This window comes from Kogia breviceps, chromosome 1 (assembly GCF_026419965.1).
Source record: "Kogia breviceps isolate mKogBre1 chromosome 1, mKogBre1 haplotype 1, whole genome shotgun sequence".
NCBI lineage: Eukaryota > Metazoa > Chordata > Mammalia > Artiodactyla > Physeteridae > Kogia > Kogia breviceps.
The window spans coordinates 194,542,632-194,564,912 of NC_081310.1; the positions used below are offsets into that span (position 1 = coordinate 194,542,632).

At 47.2% G+C, this 22,281-nt stretch overlaps 2 protein-coding genes and 1 long non-coding RNA gene across 3 annotated transcripts in view; 1 reads left to right on the plus strand and 2 right to left on the minus strand.

Moving 5' to 3' along the window:
• On the minus strand, positions 1 to 10,821 carry CENPS (centromere protein S). The gene is made up of 5 exons (XM_059058103.2): positions 10,669 to 10,821; positions 7,620 to 7,743; positions 6,792 to 6,825; positions 2,108 to 2,174; positions 1 to 432 (listed from the first exon to the last, which is right to left on the minus strand). Exons 1-5 carry the CDS (start codon positions 10,717 to 10,719, stop codon positions 292 to 294), a joined length of 417 nt encoding a protein of 138 aa, XP_058914086.1. The 5' UTR covers positions 10,720 to 10,821; the 3' UTR covers positions 1 to 291.
• Positions 10,508 to 21,726, plus strand: LOC136792929 (uncharacterized). Its single transcript, XR_010837550.1, has 3 exons — positions 10,508 to 10,674; positions 17,823 to 17,941; positions 18,989 to 21,726. It is a non-coding gene; the product is annotated as an uncharacterized lncRNA (long non-coding RNA).
• PGD (phosphogluconate dehydrogenase) overlaps positions 18,267 to 22,281 on the minus strand; it is a 16,620-nt gene continuing 12,605 nt past the window's right edge. The window contains exons 9-13 of the mRNA XM_059057906.2: positions 19,778 to 19,908; positions 19,403 to 19,536; positions 18,896 to 18,995; positions 18,629 to 18,751; positions 18,267 to 18,531 (exon numbers count right to left, since the gene is read on the minus strand). Coding sequence (XP_058913889.1) covers positions 18,412 to 18,531; positions 18,629 to 18,751; positions 18,896 to 18,995; positions 19,403 to 19,536; positions 19,778 to 19,908 — 608 coding nt within the window. The 3' untranslated portion in view covers positions 18,267 to 18,411. The remainder of the gene's footprint in view (positions 18,532 to 18,628; positions 18,752 to 18,895; positions 18,996 to 19,402; positions 19,537 to 19,777; positions 19,909 to 22,281) is intronic.

Here is a 22,281-nt window from a genome sequence, read left to right on the forward strand (position 1 = left end):
TAACTGCTAACACAATTTTATTAACTGCAATAGATACAATTTCCAATATATACCATTCAAACACACACTTTTTTCATGTGCTTCAGTAAGACGTGGGAGTATTTTGCTTAAGAGTTTCCAGTTCTCTTTTAAACCACCTTTTGCCGTCAGTGACTTGGAGAATACAGTACAAAAAGCCCCCAAGCCTTTTTTTTTTGGTAATCTCCACTTATCCTTTCAAAACCCTTTGTTGGCAATACGTGTTTTTAGTGGCTCTACCTGAAGGCTGCTTTTTCCAGATGGCGACAGGCTTTAATTCTCACTTTCCACTACACCAGCCTCTGCTGGCTCCACTGCATTTTTGTCTTCATCCTCCAACTTCTTTTTCTTCTTTGCTTTTCGTTCCAGGTTAAACTGAGCGATGTCTTCATTTTTCTCTGTGATGTATTTTAGCTATAAAAAAATTTTTTTAACTACATTTTTATCTGGTTGTAAAGCCATTTATAAGCCTAAGGGGAGAAAAAAATCTACACCATTTCCCAACCACTCCCACCCTGGGTTACATTCCTTAGAGTTAAACACAGCTTCAAAATTTTTCTGGAAGAAGGAATCAACCTCAGAAGTCAACTCACTGCTACATATCCTACCAAACAGGTAGGAGTTCCTTGAAAAACCAAAAGAATTAAAACTTGTAGCTTACAGAAAGCATGCCAATCACAAATATACTCTACAAAGCACACGTATAGTCAACATGCCCCTAAGTTTATCCAACTAAAATTACTGAGCAACTACTATGTACCAGATACTAGAGATACAAGGGAAATTAAGACAAGGTCCCTGCCCTCAGGGAAGATTTAGTCTAATGTACAAATTTCGCTGCAACTCTTCAGTAATTAAGTTTCTGTCAGATAAAAAAATTAAGAATCCAAAATAAAAACAACATTGTGAAGTAGACAAATACGCACTAAGCAGGAAACTTGCCAGTCAATAGTCTCAGATGACCTGCACTGAGGACCCCTTGGCAAAAGGTGGAAACTGCTCACTGAGGCGGGTCGAGTAAAAGCCATGGCAGAGGGTTTGTGAGGAGAGAGAAACGTCTTTTCCGCTGATACACCGCACCACGAGGCACCTGGGCTATTTTACTTAGGAATCCTATCATCCTTAACCTTGACTTAAACTTTGGACAAATAATATTAGAAGAGCAGAGATAGAAAACAGCCCAGTGGAAACAGCACTAGATTCAGGGTTCAGGTTCAGCTGTCAACCAGAAAACTTCCTATTTAACTTTGGGAAGTTACTTAACTCCAGTAGCCTAGCCTGTAAAATGGGGCTATCTAGTCATGTTACTGAAAACCCTCAGAGAGTAGTTGTGAGCTTTAAATAATATATGTAAAATATTATCAATAAAAGTCCCGTGCAAACTGCCAAGTGCTACACAAGGTCGTTTATTCAGCAACTACTCGTGAGCACCTACTGCGGGCCAGGCCCTACTGTGGGCACAGCAGATGGAGCAGAGAAGGGGACAAAAATCCCTGCCCTCGTGGAGCTCACATTCTGGGGAGGAACGAAAAGTATTTTAACTGCTAGGATCAGACTACGTCAGGAAGCCTCACCGGCGCCCTGGATCTGCCATCGGCCACAGCCACTAGCCTGGGACGATCACAGCATCACCTGTAAACTGAGGGCTTGGTCAAGATGATGTCTAGCCTTCTTTGAAAAGACAGACAATGTGCTCCATTTCCTGCACATCCCAGATGTACAGATACTCTTTCCATACCTGGCCCAACAGAACTGTGGGCACCGTAACGAAACTATCCCCATACACTCTGGCCTGCGACCTGTCCCTGACATCATGCTCCAAATGAAACATGGGACCAAAGTTTTGAGATATTACAAAAAAGGCAACTTACGAATCCAGAGAGCACTGATTAGAAAATTTCAAATTGGCTTAGTAAGATCCATCATAATGAAAGAAAGCCTATAAATTACGGGCAGGTCTGAATGGTTCAAGCATCTCTCGTTTTTAATGCAAGGTGCCCTGGGGAATCATTTCATGGCTGCAGGTGATTAATTGGGAATAATGTATTCTGATGGGAAAGGGGAGTGAGGAAAGAAATTCATCTCTCACCAGTGAATTACTCCTCCTGGCTAAGAGCTTCACATCTTCAGTGTTAATCGTGCTTCTTTTCGCATGTCTGTAGAAAGGGCAGAGACAATTCACCAAAATGTTTGGTATCATTTAAAGTTTTGATGAAACACAAAAGTTCATGGCCAGACTTCACACCAGCAAGGATCTCTAAGTAGCCCATCTTTTCAGATTAAGGTCATTAAGCAACAGTGACACAAAAATGAGTGAAGTGACAAGCCAAGATACCAACTAAATAAAGAGACTGAGAGAAAGCAGAAGCCCATCTGTCCACCTCCACCCGAGGGCCAGTGTGCTTGGAGAATATGAGCAGGGAAAGGAGTGAGGGGCGTTAAACCCTTCCCAAATGGCCTGCTTGGTCACAATGGACACAGAGACCACCATACAAAAAGCAAGAAGCAGGTCAGTGAAGCACCTTCAGTGAAAAGAGAATGACACACAGCTCATGATACAAAGATCGTCTCTGCTTAAGTAGATGTTAAATAGAAGAACAGAGACTTTCCATGAAGCATGGCTTCACCTACACCAAGGTCCTAAAGCTCTTCTCCAAAGGCTACATTACAGGAAAAAGCTTGTGCAGGTGTCTCGTAATATCCCATTTCCCAACTAGGAGATAACCCATTCCCCTGACAATAGCCCAGTTAGAACAAAGAACACCCTTTCAACTGGAGTCTGTTTCTTGCTCACAACATGGGCTCAGGTTCTTGTTCCAGTCCTCCTATGTCTGCTTTAAAAGGTAATTTGAGATAATAAGCTCTATTCAATAATTTATTACTCTAATTACACCCTTTCTTGCCATTTCTAACTTCCTCCAAAAATAAGCAGGAACTTTTTAAGTAGGAATAAGGAGGAATCTTTGTATCCTTAATAACTATCTAAGTGGCCAGCACATAGTAAGTCCTCACTGTTGAGTTAAAGATAAAATCACAGAAATTATACTCCATAATTTGGCCAAGTTAGTCTTTCACATCCTGCTAAGTGTGAAAATATCATGTGCCATCTCATCATGATTGACAGTATCTGCCTGTTCTGATACAATACCCATGTCAGAAGATAACTTCTAACTAGCCACCTGCAAGGACCAGAACAGAGGAAAGGGGGAAAAAAGTCAGACAGAAGGTGACAGAGGACTTCCCTGGTGGCACAGTGGTTAAGAATCCACCTGCCAAAGCAGGGGACACAAGTTCGAGTCCTGGTCCGGGAAGATCCCACATGCCGCAGAGCAACTAAGCCCACGCGCCACAACTGCTGAGCCTGTGCTCTAGAGCCCGCGTGCCTAGAGCCTGTGCTCTGCAAAAAGAGAAGCCACCACAATGAGAAGCCGGCTTGCCGCAACTAGAAAAAGGCTGCGTGTGGCAACAAAGACCCAAGGCAGCCAAAAATAAATGAGTAAAATAAACAAATTAAAAAAAAAAAATAGCAGCCACAAAGTATGAAGCCAGTCCACAGGTTCCCTGTGTGCAGGACATTAGGTGCCAGGGACACACTGTGGCCTTCATCTCTATATCACTCGATCAGGCTGCTCTGGCGGTGTTGCCGCCTTGGTAACGTGCCATACAAGGAGTAGGTAAGAGGAAGCAGCACGCTGAACTATTCACAGAGTAAGATTAGCTTATCTGTTCACGAGAAGCATTTAGGAAACAGCAGAGTCGATCGTCTCTACCACTCAGCTTGTCATCTGGTTTCTCTGCACCATATTCTTTTTTTAATATTTATTTATTTATTTACTTGGCTGCGCCGGGTCTTAGTTGTGGCACGCGGGATCTTCATTGCGGCGTGCCAACTCACAGTTGTGGCATGTGGAATCCAGTTCCCCGACCAGGGATCAAACCTGGGCCCCGTGCATTGGGAGCATGGAGCCCTGGCCACTGGACTACCAGAGAAGTCCCCTCTGCACCACGTTTTAATGTCACCACTTTCCCAGATGGAGGAGCAGGTATATCCTATGCCGGCCACTGCACATCAGAGATCCTCCTAAATCAAACCTCTGGCTCCAGAAAATTACTCTAGGGAACGTAACAAAGGGATTTTTCATATAACACTCTTAGCAACACAGGTTTCAAAGATTATTCCCAAAATGTCCCTAGAATTTATTTACTGTAGAATATCTATCTTCTTCAAAATGTTTCATCTTTAACATGTTAACAATATTAGGTGACTAGAGATTTCAAGGCTAAATAAGGGAAATTCACAACTTAAATTGGGAGATGATCTTCCAAAGCTTACAAGTGAATTGAGTTTATAGTATTTACAATTTAAATGCATTTTATTTCATAGAAACATTACAAACACTGGTTAGGTTCCCAGCCTCCAAAGACTATTTAATATATAGCCAACCTGAGACAGTATGTATTTCAGACTTCTCAAGCTGGGGTAATCATATTGTGGTTCTAAGGGCGGGACTATGTGACAGGGAAAACTCAAAACCACAGGATAAAGTTGACCTTCTGGGAACATCGATTTTATTCAGTGATAAACTTTAAAACAGGATTTTTTATACGAGAGCAAACTGGACTATTTTGAAAACGAATGTAAAATTAAGACAACGGATGAGTCTTCAAAGAAAATCTTTGCCTGTGTTCACTCAGGGTCCTTGGGAGGACATCTGAGGAGCCCTGGTGCACCCACGTGAGCACCGCAGAAGAGGAAGCATCTCCTAGTAAAGCCTCACTCAGAGAACACAGGCTGATAGCCTTTACACAAACTCCTTTACTCAGATGATGTCCTTCCTTGTGGAGCTGACAGTCTAAGTGATACCCACACACCACTCTGCCCCAGTGCCCAACAAAAGGAAATGGACTTAACGTAACTATAAAAAAACACAGGGACTCTCCTGGTGGCACAGTGGTGAAGACTCCGCGCTCTCAATGCTGGGGGCCCGGGTTTGATCCCTGGTCAGGGAACTAGATCCCACATGTGTGCCACAACTAAGCGTTCGCATGCCACAACTAAGGAGCACACGTGCCACCACTAAAGAGCAGGTGGGCTGCAACTAAGGAGCCCGTGAGGCACCACTTAGGAGCATGCCTGCTGCAACTAAGACCCGGCGCAACCAAATAAATAAATTTTTTTAAAAAGACAATCATGGGAATGTAATGTACAGCATGATGACTATCAAAAAAAAACTATAAAAAACACAGAGTACCTGAAAGCTTAATGTGTTACAATGCTGAATAGTTCTAATTTTATTTCTTTTTAAATGTTTTTAAATCTCTGTTGTTTTTTTTGGCTGTGCTGGGTCTTAGTTGTGGCACGCTGGATCTTCGTTGCCGTGTGCAGGATCTTTTAGTTGCAGCATGTGGGATCTAGTTCCCTGACCAGGGATCGAACCTAGGCCCCCTGCACTGCGAGTGTGGAGTCTTAACCGCTGGACCACCAGGGAAGTCCCCTAATTTCATTTTTACTCCTAGTATTTAGAAGTATTTAAAGTTTTTCATTGTCTTTTCCCACAACTAACACAGAAATAGCGAGGAAACACACCTGAAGGCTTGCTACAGGCATCTAGTGGGTAGAGGCCAGGGGTGCCACTAAACACAGCCACCACCAGAACAAGGAATTATCCAGCCCAAAACGTCAATAGTGCTGAGGTGATCTGTATTGATAAACTCTCTGTTCAACTCAAGTAACAATTGTCTACTAATTTACATTTTTGTGTCTTCCTTTGTAATATAAAGGGCTCATATTAAAAAAAGAAAAGAAGAAAAGAAACGGCAAGTAAAGGTAGTAAATGTATTTCACAGGAGACTCAGACTGGGGGTGGGCCCGAGGCACAGATAAGGGGCAACCACCTGAATGAACAATGATAAGCAATATAAGCTATCAGTATCCCATACATTATCCTTATCCCTTCTGGCCAAGTTGAAGATGCTAAGCGGTTTTTAGGGGCTCATACACAGGAATTGGAAAGATTTAGAGCCTGCCCTCTGAGAACCTACTGCTTTAATTCATTCAGAACATTCATCGGAGAAACAAAGAGCTAATAGGAGCAAGGTGAAAAGTATGGGGTGTGGGAGAGCCTGGCACCAAACCAGAAGTGGGAGCAAATTAGAAAGCTTTGGCCCTTTCAGGCCTTCCTCATTCAAATTGCTTCATGAAAGCAATTCGTTGCAATTGTTTTCAATTACCTGCAGTACTAATTGAAGAGAGGAGCATAAATCACCTGAAAAAGCTAACACTTTACCAGCTGAAAGTAAGTCACACACTTTTCAAGGAGCGTGTGTCTCACTCGTAACAAGCTCAGCAAATGCAGGGCTGACAGCCGCGGACTGTATTATCCCGACACCTGCGAGCTTCCCCGCTGAGCACAACGCAGCCCAGCGCGGGCGCCCAGCCTCACGCCCCAGCACTGCACCACCTGCAGAAATGGCCTTAAAAGCACACGCACTGTGCAGAGTCCTGGAGACATGATTCATACCTTTTTAACCTGGAACTGAATAACTTTGGTTCCGTTAACAAAAAATACTTGGAAAGCTTCAAAAAATGCCAAATCAAGTCTGAATGGACAGTGATTAAAGCAGAGGTTACATTCTTACAGAACCATGATTGGAGATTGAGCATCCACAAAACACAGGGGAAAGAAAAGCTAAAGGTCTCCTGAAATTCACCACCAGATGGGGTGTATCAATAGCACGTAAACAAAGATCCCACAATCAAGCTCTCTACCCACCTTGCAAACATTTCAAGGTCTTTGGCAAAATTTTCTGAAAGAGAAAAAGAGATGTGCTTTAGCTACCCGAGAGGCATTTTTTTTTTTTTTCAGCAGTGCTGCATGGCATCTGGGATCTTAGTTCCCCGACCAGGAATCGAACCCGTGCCCCTTGCTTTGGAAGCACAGAATCTTAACCACTGGACCACCAGGGAAATCCACCCCCCATCTCCATCTTATTTCAGAGGGAGAAAAGTGAAATCTCAATGTCTACAGTAAGTACAGTCACTAATACAACAAATCCTTTCAAAGGTGAGAGGAGGCCCTTCAGGCAGGTCCATCACTGGATTCATTATGACCTCCTTGTCCTCCCTGGGCCCCTCCACCCTTCATTACAGGCCTTTGGTAATTGTGGCTACACCTTTCCTTCCTAGAAACTATCCCTAACTTTAAATTTTGCTACGAGTTAGGGCTTCGGAGGACATTAATCTCCTCTGAAGTCAAGCAAATACCAAGGCTGCAAGTTCAACTGTCAAATAAACTGTGGGCGATATAAAAATGTTATAAAGCAATGAAATTTATGTCTAATGTTCCCAGCAGTTTAAAGCACAATAAAATAAAGGTGCTGATGCCCCCGTGTTAGGGTAATAGAAAAAAAATAGTTCTTTCCATAAGCTATCTGAATCTTACGGCCAATAAAAGAAACGTTTCATGAACGGTGTCCAATGATAATATTCTCTGCTGGTAAGACATGCCACGGCACCCCACCCCCCATCCCCCGCACATTTCTCCCAGGCAAATCAACCTCTGGGCTTTCTATACATCTACAGGAATATCGTGGCTGCATACCGCACTGTTGAAAAGTCACCTCCGAAATAGCTGCAATGGTTTGTTTGCTGAACTGCATCTCTTTGTCCAACGCAACTTCCTCACAAAGACAGCCAACATTGTAGTGAACCGCTGCCTTCAGCCTCTGAAGCAAAATCAAAACACTTCGTGGGTAAGATTTCAAATAAGAGCTTTTCACATCTTAAAACATTAAGATCAAGGAGAGGGTCTGCTCACCCTAATTCCTTCAGCACTTTCCATAATGGCTGAGTGACTTTTCAACTGTACTAAAAAATTAATGGGGCCCTCTGGAGTGTGACTTGTAGAAACATTACTTTCTAGTTAATGGTTATGATTTAGGTCAAGTAAAGGTAAGGAATTATGATGGCAATTCAGCAGGGAATGAAGGCAGACTGGTACTTGGGACGCATCTATGTGACTTTACTCAGTTATTCCACATTTATGTGCCAAGTGCCTACTGCGTGAAGGCGTGTGCTAGGTGTCTGGGCAACACAATGAAAAAAGACAGGGATTTCTGTCCCCATATGGGGGTTAATCAAGCAAATGCAAAAGGATCCCGTCCCTGTGCTTCAAGTCCTTGCCAGCCCCAGTCCTGCATGAGACAGGACGAATGATCAGGACAACACAGGGGAAGGCTCCTGAGGCTACATCAGACCCTCCTCTGATTTGTTGGTTTGCTAGCCCACCTCAACAGGACCCTCACTGCTCCTCAGCAACCCTTTCAGGTACTGGAAAACATACCTCTACCCATGAGGAGGAGTAAAGAAGCAAAACAAGCTAAGCCAAGGTCTCCGTCTCACGTGAATAAACTTGCTGAGCCCTGTGTGGGATCCACCTGTGCTGGAAACAGAGCTGAAGTGGACATGGTGACAGCTGAACCCAAGACAGTATCAACTCTACCAGCAAGTGTTCACGGTAGAAGCAAGAGGAGGAACTGCAAAAACACAAGTCCAGGACCCCAGAGTAGAGGCCAGGAAGATAAGCAAGGGACCTACACTCTTTAGTTTCAGATGTCACAAGAGTAGGTAAGTGGAGGGCATTGGTGTTGGTGGGAGGAGACAAAGAGACCACCACTTTATCCCTGGGAGGGATAAAGACGCTCCAAAGGATCTTTTGTAGGTATGTGTAGAGGTGAGGTTAGGGGCGGGGGAACAGGACAGGGATCCTTCCGACTGCTCCAGAGGTTTTCTCTGCCGGCCCCTCCCCCCCACCTCCTGGAACAGGCTAAGTGCCTTCTTCGATGCTGAACACTGAGAGGCTAAATCTCTAGACTCTAAGCTCCTGAGGGCAGGACCCTTCAAGAAGTGTTGTTCACGGATGTCCACCTAGTGGCAAGAACAGCTGGTTGAGTGAACGGCTGGATCCTCCCCCAGCTCACCGCTGCATACAGAACGAGGTTCAAATTTCTCAGTCCATCTTTGCAGCCTTACTCACTTACTCAGTAAGCGTTGTCTATTGAGAGCCGCGCTCTGTACTAGGGGCTGAGAACACAAAACTGAAAAAGCCAGTCTCTGCTCTCAAAGAGATTATCTCCCACCACACCTGTGCCATGAATGGACTCCTGGAAACCACCAATGTCATGAAACACAAAGAAGGTGGAGAACTGTTCCAGGGAAGACCAGAGCCAGGACCACTTGATGCAAGGCATGATCCCTGACTGGCTCCTGGATGAAGGAAAAAAGACCACTGAAGAACATCTTTCGGGGCTTCCCTGGTGGCGCAGTGGTTAAGAATTCACCTGCCAATGCAGGAGACACGGGTTCGAGCCCTGGTCCAGGAAGATACCACCTGTCCGTGTGCCACAACTACTGAAGCCCGCGCACCTAGAGCCCGTGCTCCGCAACAAGAGAAGCCACTGCAATGAGAAGCCCACGCACTGCAACAGAGTAGCCCCGGCTCACCGCAACTAGAGAAAGCCCGCGCGCAGCAACGAAGACCCAATGCAGCCAAAAATAAATTTAAAAAGAAAAAGGAAAAAAAAGAACATCTTTGGGACAACTGGGGGAAATTGAATATGGACTGACACTAGATCATAGGATTTTATCAATATCAAACTTCCTGAGCGTGATCAGAGATTATGTCACAGAATGCCCTTGTTCTTGGGAGAAGCATGCTAAGTATTAAAATTTAAAGGTAAAGTGTCAAGTGTATTTAATTCTCAAATAATTCCGGAAAAAGGAGCAAGGGAGCAAATACAGCAAAATGTTAGCCGGTGAATCGAGGTGAGGGGCATATGGGTGATGAATACATTATTCTTGCAACTTTTTCTTTAAGGCTTGAACTTCAAAATAAAGGAAGGGAGTGGGTAAACAGCGTCTGAACCTTAGGAGCTCATTCCCGTGTCTCTCTGGTTAATCCTCCCTGTGATTGCCACCCTGGTTCTTGGTTTTCACCTCTTCACAACACTGTTCTCACGACTCTGCCACGCTGTATTTATTCCGGTGCTGACTAAAGGACTGGATACCCATAACTACCCCGAGAGCTGGCTGTTATCCTATTTTCCATCTAGGAAAACTGAGTTTGGGCAGAGTCAACACAACCCTCCGGGCGGAATCGAGATTTGAACCCATATCTGATGGGCTCGGGAGCCGGACGGCCTGGGTTTGCACCAGGGTCTGAGGCTTGTCTCCTCGCGGGCTGGACGGAGAGCGCACGGGTTACGGGAGCCAACATTTTAGAGCTTGTGCCGCGTGCCAGGAGCCTCACAACGACCCTGTCCGAGGAGACTGAGGCTGCCCCATAGCCAGAGGGGCCCCGGCCGCCGGCCTCCGCGGAGCGCCGCAGGAACTTCCACGGACTCTCCCTTCAGGCGGCGCCGCCCGCACACTCCGATCCGCGATACCATGGAAACCGCCTCCCAGCACCCCCCGCGGCAGCCGAGCCAGCCTAAGCGCAGGCGCCAGGCGGCCGGAGCCGGCCCCAGCAGACCCGAACTCGCCCTCCGACCCCGGCACGAAGACGAGGGCGGGCGGAGGCAGGGCCTTTTTCTCCCCTGCACAATCTAGACGCCGTCCTCCCCCAGCCCAGCCAAGACCGCACTCTCCGGTACCTGTTGGTAAGACAATCGTTGCTGCTCCTCGGCGCCCTTCTCCTCCTCCATCGTCACCGCGGGCGAATCCTGGCAGGCGCGCGATGACAGAAAGAGGCGGTGGCCGGGAAGGCCCCGTCGGATTTTCCCGCCGCGGCGCCGGGCGACGGGCCGCGCGGGGGGCCAAAGCGCGAAGCTGCCTCCTGCCTCGCTCTCGGCCCCTAGCGGTGGCTGTGGGAAGGGCGCTTCGCAGGGTGTCTGCCCCCGCCCCGCCCAAGCCGAGCTCCCCGGGGACCCCAGAGCCAGCTCTGCGCGGAGCACAGTGGGCAGCGCCGGCTCCCGGGGAGGGAGGGAGGGAGAGAGGGAGAGAGAGAGAGAGAGAGAGAGAGAGAGAGGAGAGAGAGAGAGAGAGAGAGAGAGAGAGAGAGAACAAGGGTACACAACTGTGTATTGTAAGTTACATGCGGCTGTAACCTTGGTGGGCCTTGCAAAATCCAGTGTGGGTTTTTGTAATTCTGTAGTGTCACAAAGACCACGGATAAATGCTTGATTTCTTTCACCTTCAGCGAATAAGCTGCTCACCCCATTGCCATTACCAAAGGAATATAGCCATGACCCGAATGTTGGCTGATTTTCTTTTACGTTAAGAGTTAAGTGAAATAGGGGACTTCCCTGGGGGTCCAGTGGTTAAGACTCCACGCTTCCACTGCAGGGGCGCAGGCTCCATCCCTGGCCGGGGAACTAATAAGATCCTGCATGCTGTGCTGCGCAACCCAAAAATTTAAAAAAAAAAAAAAAGGGTGAAACCCAACGTTGTATCTTCACTGCTTCCAAACTTTCTTCAGTTACTTTCCTCCTTCCAACTGCACTCTTTGGAGCTTCACTCACACGTTGATGACATGAGTAAGGAACTTCTCTGCTGAGTCGAATAATAGTGTCAAGTACTGGAAGAGTTATTTCCTCAACTTGTGCTATTCATGAGGTAAAGGCTGCAGACACCATACACATTCAAGTTTAATCTGCATTATTAACATATTCCCCCCTCACTTGCTTAAGTAAACAGTCAACAAGGAATTAATTTGTGGATTTGTAGATTTCCTTGGTGTAAATACTCCTACCATGACCAAGATGAGGAAACTGAACTCGGCATTTGTGACCAAACCAGTTTTGTGGGCCCCAGGAGCAGCAGGCCAAACACGGAGACACTGAAGTTTGCAGCAGAGAGTTTGTTGATGAGGTCCTCACGGAAGGAGACGAGAGAACAGATCTCAGGCCCGCATCCCAGAAGGCCAGAGGCTTGAGATATATATGGGATAAAGAAGCATGGCGGTGTTAGGTGTGGGGAAAGGTGATCGGAGGCAGGGAAAAGGTGAGGGCGTCAGTGTTCTGCGCAGGCGCAGTTTTAGGGTCGGTGGTCCGAACTAGTCTTAGCTGGTCTGAACTGGGCAGGAGCCAACTCCAAAGTTCGCGAAAACAAGCCCTCCCCCCCTCCCCGCCCCCGTTACTGTAGTGACCCATACGTCAGAAGCGTTATCTATAAGGGCAGTTTAGAAGTCTGGTGATACATTACCTAGGCTATGTGAAGCTTGGAAGGGTTGCAGTTAGAGAATGGAAAATAGAACAAATAAGCAGGCTTGATCAGTAAAGGAGGCTGCAAGCAGAGGGGTTTCTAACAGGCGGTTCCCTTATCCGCTGTTCGGTAGGACACACACAAGGATTTCTGTTAACCCTGTGGGGCGCGGTCTCACTCGGAGAAGAGACGCTGCACACCCACCAGTCAGACACAATAGGTGGAAATGACGTCAAGAACGTAGATGATAGAAAAATGTGCAACGGAGTAGTGTAATTAAGAAGTGATGACTTTTGAGTTTTTACTACCTTTGTTTTGTTTTTTTGCCGTACGCGGGCCTCTCACTGTTGGGGCCCCTCCCGTTGCGGAGCACAGGCTCCGGACGCTCAGGCTCAGCGGACGTGGCTCACGGGCCCAGCCGCTCCGCGGCACGTGGGATCTTCCCGGACCGGGGCACGAACCCGCGTCCCCCGCATCGGCAGGCGGACTCTCAACCACTGCGCCACCAGGGAAGCCCTACCTTTGTTTTTAATACAATTCATTTAAGCCCAAATTTATGGAACTTAATTCTTAATAATGGCTGTTTGTTTCTGGTTTTCAGTGCGCCTGAAAATTTAGAAATCAACTCTCACTGTAGGAACTGCCACTAGCACACTGATGGCAGCATGTCAGCGAGTCCTGACAAAGCAGCGGCCCCCCGATCTGTTTAAAGAAATTTGACTTAGACATATGTACAGGGAGCCCCTGCTTTTGAAAGTTTACACTAAGCCACTGCACTTTTATGAAGTTCTACATTAGTATGGCAACGGCTTTTTTCTCATAAAAATGAAAATTCTCTTTGGATTTCTTTCGGTCAGCGAAAGCAGGTACTAATAAAGGGCTCTCATAAAAGCAAAGTGGTGGAATGCGAACTTTCAGGAAGGGGGAAACGTGGGTATTTTCTAAAGCCGTATTGCAGTCATCAAGAGGTAAATCATATTTTTGGACCTCCTCACACTTCTTTCACAGTTTAGTGCTGTGTTTATTTTTAACTCATGTTGAGAGCCCCTAGAGGCCTTATCACATCCCAGTCTTTTCCTCTATTCCAGCACCTTCTCACTGCATGTTAAAATCATCTGGCTTTCCTGATGAATGAAACTACCAAAGAAAAGAAGGATGTTCAGAGTTTATTTGTGCTTAATTGGAAGAATATACAGGCAACTCCCTCTTACTACCTCTGTGGTGGAAGTCAGGGATAAAGGAGAGAGAGACTGCAGGCGAAGAATCACACAGGAGTGCCTTTTGACTCCCCACCCCGCGGCTACCCCATATCTCAGCTGAAGCATAACTGCTGGGGGCTGAGGAGGCAGAGGTTCAACACGCAAAGTTATTAGGGGCTGATTAGTTGCACAATCTAAGGTTTTTATTCTTCAGAATAATTTATGAAGGGTTCTTGGAAAAAATAAATTCTAAGGCATTTAAATTGCCAGTTTACAGAATGAGGCTGTCTAGGATGTTACGTGAAAGAAAACAACTTGCAGACTAGTATGTACAGAACAACCTTATTTTGGGGTTTTTTTTTAAAGAAAAGAGCGTGTGCATCTATATGGGGATGTGGGATATTTGAAAGGGATAGAAAAAGAGCTGGGAGGATACATGACAAATACAGTTAAATTCTGAGCAATGGGTTGAAAAGAAGGCAGATAAAGGCACTCAAATTTTTCACTTTATATATTTCTGTATTCTGCTTTTTTTTTGGCTATGTTGGTCTTCGTTGCTGCGTGCGGGCTGTCTCTAGTTGCGGTGAGCGGGGCCTACTCTTCGTTGTGGTGCGTGGGCTCTTGTTGCAGAACATGGGCTCTAGGCATGCGCGGGCTTCAGTAGTGTGGCCCACGGGCTTCAGTAGTTGTGGCTTGTGGGCTCTAGAGCACAGGCTCAGTAGTTGTGGCACACGGGCTTAGTTGCTCCGCGGCATATGTGATCTTCCCAGACCAGGGCTTGAACCCGTGTCCCCTGCTTTGGCAGGCGGGTTCTTAACCACTGCGCCACCAGGGAAGCCCTCTATTCTGCATTTTTAAACGAACCCCAGCCCTTGGACCAGGCCTTGGGTTCAGAGCCCAGCCCCTCTCACAAGCTTTGTGACCCTGAGCAAGTCAGAACCCCTCCAAGACTCAGTTCCCTCATTTATAAAGTGGGGATCATAGGACCAGCCTCGAAGAGCAGTTGTGAGGTTTAAATTGCCTCACATAAGTGTTCAAGAAACAGTAACAATTATTTCCCAGGCAGCGTCTGTGCTTTTTACCTTGCGAGGTTTCTAACTTTAAAGCAGCTGCTTCCCAGGCTGAAAGAGCATTTTTCCAGTGACACGTGCAGAATACCCTAACCCTTTAGGATCTGAAGAGAGAGGTCCAGGGCTGAGGTATTACGTTACAGAAAGTGGATGTACACTGACCTTCTGAACAACACGGGTTTGAACTGCACGGGTCCACTTGCACAAGGGTTTTTCTCAGTACTAAATGCCGCGGCTCTACACGATCCGCGGTGGGTCGAATCTTTGCGTGCGAAACCGCACACTTGGAGGGCCCACTATAAATTATACGCAGATCCCGCAATTGCGGGAGGGGGAACGTGGGGATCGGCACCCCTACCCACCCGCCTCTTGTGCAAGGGTCAACTGTGGTTGGTTGGGACTATTTTAACAGGATGAAGAGCTGGTGTGTAAACTGGCCACTAGGTGTCAGGATTGCGCCGACAAGGCGCTCTCGCCCCTTGGTTAACACTCGCTGAGCGCTGACTTGCTCCTGGCTGTGCCCCAGGTGCCTTGCCCTCGGAGGTGGGTTCTGTTACCCCCATTTTATATATGAGGGAAGAGTATCTCAGAGGTGAAAGGACTTTGTCAGAGGTTGAGCTGCTAGGAGGTGGTAGAGCCCAGGTTTGATTATGAGCAGCCTGGCTTCTGAGTCCACACTCTCATCCTCTTCTCTCATCCCAGTAACCTCACCATAAACAAGGCAAGGACACTGCGGGTTTCCTGAGCCCCTTCCAGCTGCATTAAATAGGGTACCATAAATGTTTAATCATTTATTTTCCCTGTTTGCACTGTAAAATGCTGATTCAGAACTCCATCTCCAACGGCTGTTATATGTATTCTAGGAGCTCGTGAGGTCAGGATTTTCAAATGCTCTCACCACTAAACAAATGGTTCCCAGCACGGTGCTTGGCACATAGTAGGTGTACAGTAAATCTGCCAATGAGTAATGCATCGTACACATTGAGTAGTAGAGAGTCTGATGATTAAGTGCATGGATTCTGGCACCAGATTGCTGGGGCTCAAATTTCAGTTCTGTAGGAGCTATGTGATCTTGGACAAGTTACTTCACGTCCTTGGGCTTCATCTGTGAATTGGGGATAATGGTAGTACCTACATCAGAGGCTGTTGTATTAAATGAGTAAACTTAAAACAGTGCCGTGAGCTTCTCTGGTGGCACGGTGGTTAAGAATCCGCCTGCCAATGCAGGGGACACGGGTTCAATCCCTGGTCCGGAAGATCCCATATGCCACGGAGCAGCTAAACCTGCGCGCCGCAACTACTGAGCCCAGGCGCCTACAGCCCGTGCCACCGCAGAGAAGCCTGCACACCGCACCCCCTACTCGCCGCAACTGCCCACGTGCAGCAAGCAACAAAGACCCAACGCAGCCAAAAAGTAAATAAATAAATATTTTAAAAAGTGCCTGGCACACACTGTTAGCTATTATTATATTCTTATATATTCCATAAATACTGTATGAGGCCCTCAGGAAAACCCCCAAATAGGGCCAGAGTTCCCAACTTCCCCATGTAACAAATTGTCCTTTTCCAGGGAAGCATATGTGGCAGATTATATTTGGGGAAAACAAAAAAAAATCTCCTGACCCACATGCTCTTCTAGAACTTTGCCACTCACTCTGCCATCAAGAGGTAAAGCCTAATACTCCTTCCCTTGAATGTAGAGGGCTTATGATTCACTTGTAACTAATATGATGTGGCTGAAATAATGCTGTGTCACATCCATGGCTAGGTCTTAAAGGGCAACGTGGTATCCGTTTTGCTAGCTGGAAGACTCCCCTTTGGAGCCATGGGCCACCACGTTAAGAAGTTTGCCTAGGCTAAGGCCACGTGGCGAGGCTGCTGTGCGCCTTTCCAGCTGGTTGCCCTAGCTGAGGTCCCAGCCAGCATCAACCGCCCAGTGAGTGAAGGAGACAGACACCTCCAAGTGATCCCAGCCATGGAATCAACCCCAGCTTTCAAGTCTTCTTAGCTGAGGCTCCAAGACGTTGTGGAACAGAAACAAGCTGTCACTCTTGTACCCTTCCAACTTCCTGACCCTCAGAATTAGGAGAACGATAAAAATGGTGGTTATATCACACCACTGAGTTTGGGGTGGTTTGTTACTGGAACAGCATATCTGTTACTAAACAGCGAACATGTCTGTGCTAACATATACTAAACATAGTATATACATCCTGATGGTCTCTCTACACCTCCTAAAAAGATGGCTCCACATCTGCCTCAAAGAAATGTGACACCTGTAAATCCCCTGCCTAAAGCCTCTGCTCAGAGGTCCTGTCTGCTCCCTTGCCTGATCCGTATGTCTTAATTCCACTGTGTCTCAAATGAAGCAGAAAGGTAACAGGCCCACAGTCTTTGCCAAGGCCCTTTGCTGGAATGGCCACCAGACTGTCCCTGTGGCAATTAGGCTGGACAGGACCTGGCTGGGGGCAGAACCCGTCCGTGGCCACCTCTATCCACTTTCAGAATTGTTCGACCACCTCACCTTCACCAGGAAGTAGTTAATAGTCAACCTTAAATAGTATTCACTGTGTGGCAGACATTAATTTTTCAAATAAGTCATGGGATGTAAAATTCCAAAGGCATGAAATCATATATAGTAAAAAAAAAAAAAAAAACCTCCCTGTCAAGGACCTAGGCAAAGGACGGTTATATTCTTTTAGCAATAAAGAAGCTTCCGTTTATTTTGCCCTGACTGTGCCATAATGGCCTCACCTGGTTGCTCGTTAGAAATACAGAATGTGGGGCCCCACCCCAGACCTGCTGACTCAGAAATCTGCCTTTTTTTCCCAAGATCCACCCTCTGGCAGGGTGGTGGTGAAGGGGTTATGGTGGTAGTGTATTCAGTTAAGATCTGTCTGTCTTAACATACACACTTGAGCACACAGAGGAGCCCCGCCAGGAACTTTCTGAGGGCCGGTTTGCAAAGTGAACTCACCAGTGAGTGCTGAGAAGTAACATTTGGTCTCTAACTCTCAGGGACAGGCACCCCCTGAAGTGGTAATAATAATAATTACCACTTACGTAGGTGCTTATTATGTGTCAAGTGTTGGTCTGTTTTCACCAGGTGAATCTTCCAAATAGCCTTAAGGAGGCAGGTACGATGATTATCCCCATCTTACAAATGAGAAGACTGAGGCCAGATAGATTAAATACTTTGTCCAAAGTCATAAGCCTGTACACCCACCCCTTGACTACCTCTCCTCCCCCTTCCCTCCAGAGTTAATCATTACCTAACTTTGCTGTTCCTGGTACTATTATGGAGGTCTTTTCTTTCTTTCTTTTTTTTTTTTTAAGAAAACAAAGAGGAAAATATTTAAGAAGGCTAAATAAAGAAAGGAAATAAACTAATTCAAATGTAATGAAACCGGGTGCACATCGTTCTGCCAATGAGGATATGGCTCAGTGTGGACACGGTGAGAATATTTAAGAATCTGGAGAAGAAGCATAAATATGATTTTTCTTTTCTTTTTTTTAAATTTTTATTAAATAAAGGGAAAAGGGAATTCAGCTGCATGATACAAAGCCTCCAGTTTGATCAAATTCCACAAAAACCCTTCCCACCTACGTGAGAAGAGCTCTGTCTCCCTAACCCACGGGGGACACGGGGGACACGTGGGAAACACTGCGGCAGGGAGCTGGCTCGCGAGGTCCCGCACGCGCTCAATTTCTGCTCCATCCCAAGAGGTGAGGGCAGAGGGCGGGGGTGATGGTTCTCACAGAGCTACTTTACACATAAACTCGGGTTGACTCTTCAGAGGAGTCTCTTACGACACTTTATTTTCAAAGATCTGAGCAGAAAGTAGGGCAAAGGGCCATGTAAGCAGTGCTGTGTGGCAAGTGGAATGTACCGGTCTGTGGAGTCGTGGCACGTAACAGAACCTGATCAGGCGTTGTATGAAGACGAGGACACGCTGCCACCGTGGCCTGTCCAGTTGGTGTGGATGAACTGTCCCGGCTTGGCCAAGAGTTCATAGGTGTGAGCCCCAAAGTAATCGCGCTGAGCCTAGAAAACAAGAAATGGGTTGGTTATAGGACAGACGCGGGCGCATGACCCTAGGTACCACCCAGGTTAATGTTCACCGCCTACTCCAAAAGCTCACCTGGATTAGGTTGGCCGGCAGCATCTCGTGCCTGTATCCATCGTAGAAGGAAAGAGCAGTGGTGAAGCAGGGCATGGGAATGCCTGTCTGGACACCAGTACTGACTGCCCGCCGCCAGGAGTCCTGAGCAAAAAAGCAAAGCCAAAGACTAGTGATGAGCTCACAGAAAAAACAACAGATTTTCATGCATAAAGGGAAAAGCAGACACCCCCAGAGCAAAACCCACTGAGACAGAATTCCTGTACCACCCAGCTCTGGGCTGCATACCTGGCAGTTTTCCACAGATGACTTAAAGAAGTCATCTAGTAGTAGGTTCTGAAGTCCTGGGTTTCGATCAAACGCATCTTTTATCTTTCCTAGGAATGCACTGGAATAATCAAGAGGGGCAAAAAATGAACGAATCTTAACTGGTGGGCTGAACACCCGGCAGAAAGCAGGGGAAGTAGCTGGAAGCTGACAGACACCCTCGCGAGGCACGAAGGCACCTGTCCCCCATCCCCACCGGCTCGCCGTTCGTGCCGTGACTACAGACAGCCCAGGTCCCGAGAGGTGAGGGCCGAGGGCACAACCGTGCTCACAGAACGACCTCAGACGGGGCAGGGGGGACACTTGAGTTGGGATAACTGACGTGCAGGAAGAAAGTGAGATGTGACACCTAAACCTGCCCGGTCGCCAGCATCCCAGCAAGAGGACTCACTGTACCAGTTCCAGGGAAACCATCCCCGAGACCACGCCACCCCCGCACGGCAGGTGCCAGGGTCCCCGGCCACTCACCTCCTGATGATGCAGCCCCCCCTCCACATCAGGGCAATGCCACCATAGTTGAGGGTCCAGCCAAATTCAGTGGCTGCCTGTTTTAGCAGCATAAAGCCCTGAGCGTAAGAGATGATCTTGGAAGCATAGAGGGCCTAAAGGAGGGCACAAAGGCTCATCAGAACTGCGGCTGGCCCAGGGCTGCCTAACCCCCGCCCCCCCCACCCCCCCACCGCCTGCCCGCCCCGCAGGGCAGCTCTAACGAGGACACGGTTTAGCAAAGGCTGCAAATCAGATCAACGGGCAAGGCTGGACTGACCCCACGGCCTCCCCGTGGCCTCGGGGGGTTCTCCCCGCCAGTCCCACCCCCGCTGCCACTGCGGGGTGGCACCCCACCTTTCGAATGTCCTCCAGGAATGATTTCTTATCTCCTTCGAATTGGACCTTTTGAGGCCCCTTCAGCTTTTGGCTGGCTTGAATCCTCTCGTCCTTCAGAGATGATAAGCATCGAGCAAAGACTGCTTCTCCTACGTGGTGGGAGGGCGGACATAACAAGTCACCACAACTCAGGCAGAAGCCGCGGAGGAGCACACGCGAGCCAGAGAAGGTGCGGGAAAAGGGCAGTGGAGCACGATTTCCAGTTTTACCACGAGCTAGAAGTTACCAACCTTCGGCCACAAACGTTAACCTGGATCAGAAAGAACTTTCATAAAAAGCTCTAACGGTTAATTTGAAAATGAAAATTCCAAGTCAGTCTTCCAACAGCCTCAAAGGTCACCATGAACTTCACTTTAAGGGGAAAAAACGAAGAGCAGAACCACTATTAATTACTCAGTGTCGGTCCTCCAGTAAAACTTCAGTTGTATTTGCGAGGACTTTAATTTATGAATGGTCACCAAAGACTTCATTTATCCTCTTTTGAAGCACTAATACTCATCACTTTGAAACAACGAGTACACTGAGACTTCACCCTTCAAAAAACTCCATTTTCTGATTCTTACGGTTTCGTTTTTGCTATATCCATGGTCACCATTACAGTTTCACAATTTTACTTCATTTGAATAAAAAATATTTCAGTATGGTTTTTTTGGGGGGGGCGGGGGAGTGCTGTGCTGCGCAGCATGTGGGATCTTAGTTCCCCGACCAGGGCTCGCACCCGTGCCCCCTGTATTGGAAGGCGGATTCTTAACCACTGGACCTCCAGGGAAGTCCCCAATATGGTATTTTAATATTAAGATATTAGTATCTTAAAAATTATCACTTATAAATGTTTGCCCAATTGACACTTTATATAATTAGAATAAATTAACCATTTTTCCCCCCAACAGACAGAATGAAGTAAAACCTTTGGGAACTAACAGAGGACTTTATTTCTGAGGAAAGGGTTCTGGCCATACACTTGAGAGCAGGTATCTCCCTGTCCTTGCCCTTGCCCGGCTCTCCGGGCTCCTGCCGTGCGCACACATGATGACTTAGCATTCCTGGGCGGAAGCTTCAGAAGACAAAAGGCAGGAAGAGGCGAGTGTGGTGTAACCCTCGGGGTTACCTAAAGATAAGCTAGAAGACTCACTTCCCCATTAGTTCAACAAACAGGAGGGGCCCGCGTGCAGCCAGGGAGGCGGCCTGGCTGCCGGCAGCTGGAAGGCAGGGTACGAAGCCTCTGAAACAACAGAGCAGGGCTCTTTCTGAGGCTGTGCCCTTGGGCCCCCGCCCAGGGTAGCGCTCACATTAGCCAAAAAGCAGTCAACTTCCTTCTCTGTAGAGCTGGGCTAAGCAAGCTGCTTCCCTCCTTTTACTGCGCCTGCAGCTGCCCAGTCCACCGTCAACACAGATATAGGCACAGTTAACAGGGAACCAAAGGCGGGAGGAGACTAGGGAGGCAAAGGCAACCTAAGTCTGGAAGAGCCGACGAGAACACTTGCTTTACTACTGCAAGGGGAACCCTTCTGCCAGGGGCAAAGATCAGCCTGCGTCAAGCAGACCACGAGCCTCCCTTCATTCCCCTTTTCCAATCTTGACAGAACGTACCTACTTTATTCTTAAAGAACCAACATGTAGGCCTTCCCTGGTGGCGCAGTGGTTGAGAATCCGCCCGCCGATGCAGGGGACGCGGGTTCGAGCCCCGGTCCGGGAAGACCCCACATGCCGCTGAGCCAACTAGGCCTGTGAGCCATGGCCGCTGAGCCTGCGCGTCCGGAGCCTGTGCTCCGCAACGGGAGAGGCCGCGACAGTGAGAGGCCTGCGCACCGCGATGAAGAGTGGCCCCGGCTCGCTGCAACTGGAGAAAGCCCTCGCGCAGAAACGAAGACCCAACACAGCCATAAATAAATAAATAAATAAAATTTTAAAAAACAAACAAACTATTAACCATCATGTAGTTTTTGTTAATCCCGATTATTTTTGTTTTATTTCTGCTTTTTCTTATTTCCTTCTCTCTACAACTTTTTGAGTTTGATGCTTAGCTCATTAAGACAAGATAAAAAACATGGATGGGAAGGATATACACTCACTTCAGGACAGTAGTTTTCTTCTAAAAGAAGAAGGGGAAGGAACTTAAGGAAAAGAATATTAAAGGACTGGAAATGCTTAGGAGGTAATATTTTATTCCTCAAATATCTGAGAAAACAACCTCAGCAAAATAGTAATAAATGTTGAGTACATAAACTTTTATATGAAAAATTCCATTACAGTTAGCTTCCCTATGAGAAAGATCTTAGGTCACTGACTATAATTTAATCACTAATGTTAAAACGGTCCCCAAAGTCAAACTGGATAAGACAGGTAGTAACTTCTGAATTTATCTCAAAGCTCACATGACTGACAGAAGGGTTATAAAGAAGAGATTCAAAAGCAGCTTCAGCCTCTCTCACACTGTCAACTTACTCAAGTGCAGAAAGAGC

Coding starts and splice junctions, on each gene's coding strand:
- CENPS (XM_059058103.2), bottom strand. CDS start 10,719: ATGGAGGAGGAGAAGGGCGCCGAGGAGCAGCAACGATTGTCTTACCAA. Junction 7,744..10,668: donor AACGATTGTCTTACCAACAG/GTACCGGAGAGT, acceptor ATTTTGCTTCAG/AGGCTGAAGGCAGCGGTTCA. Junction 433..2,107: donor CCAGGAGGAGTAATTCACTG/GTGAGAGATGAA, acceptor ATTTTTTTATAG/CTAAAATACATCACAGAGAA.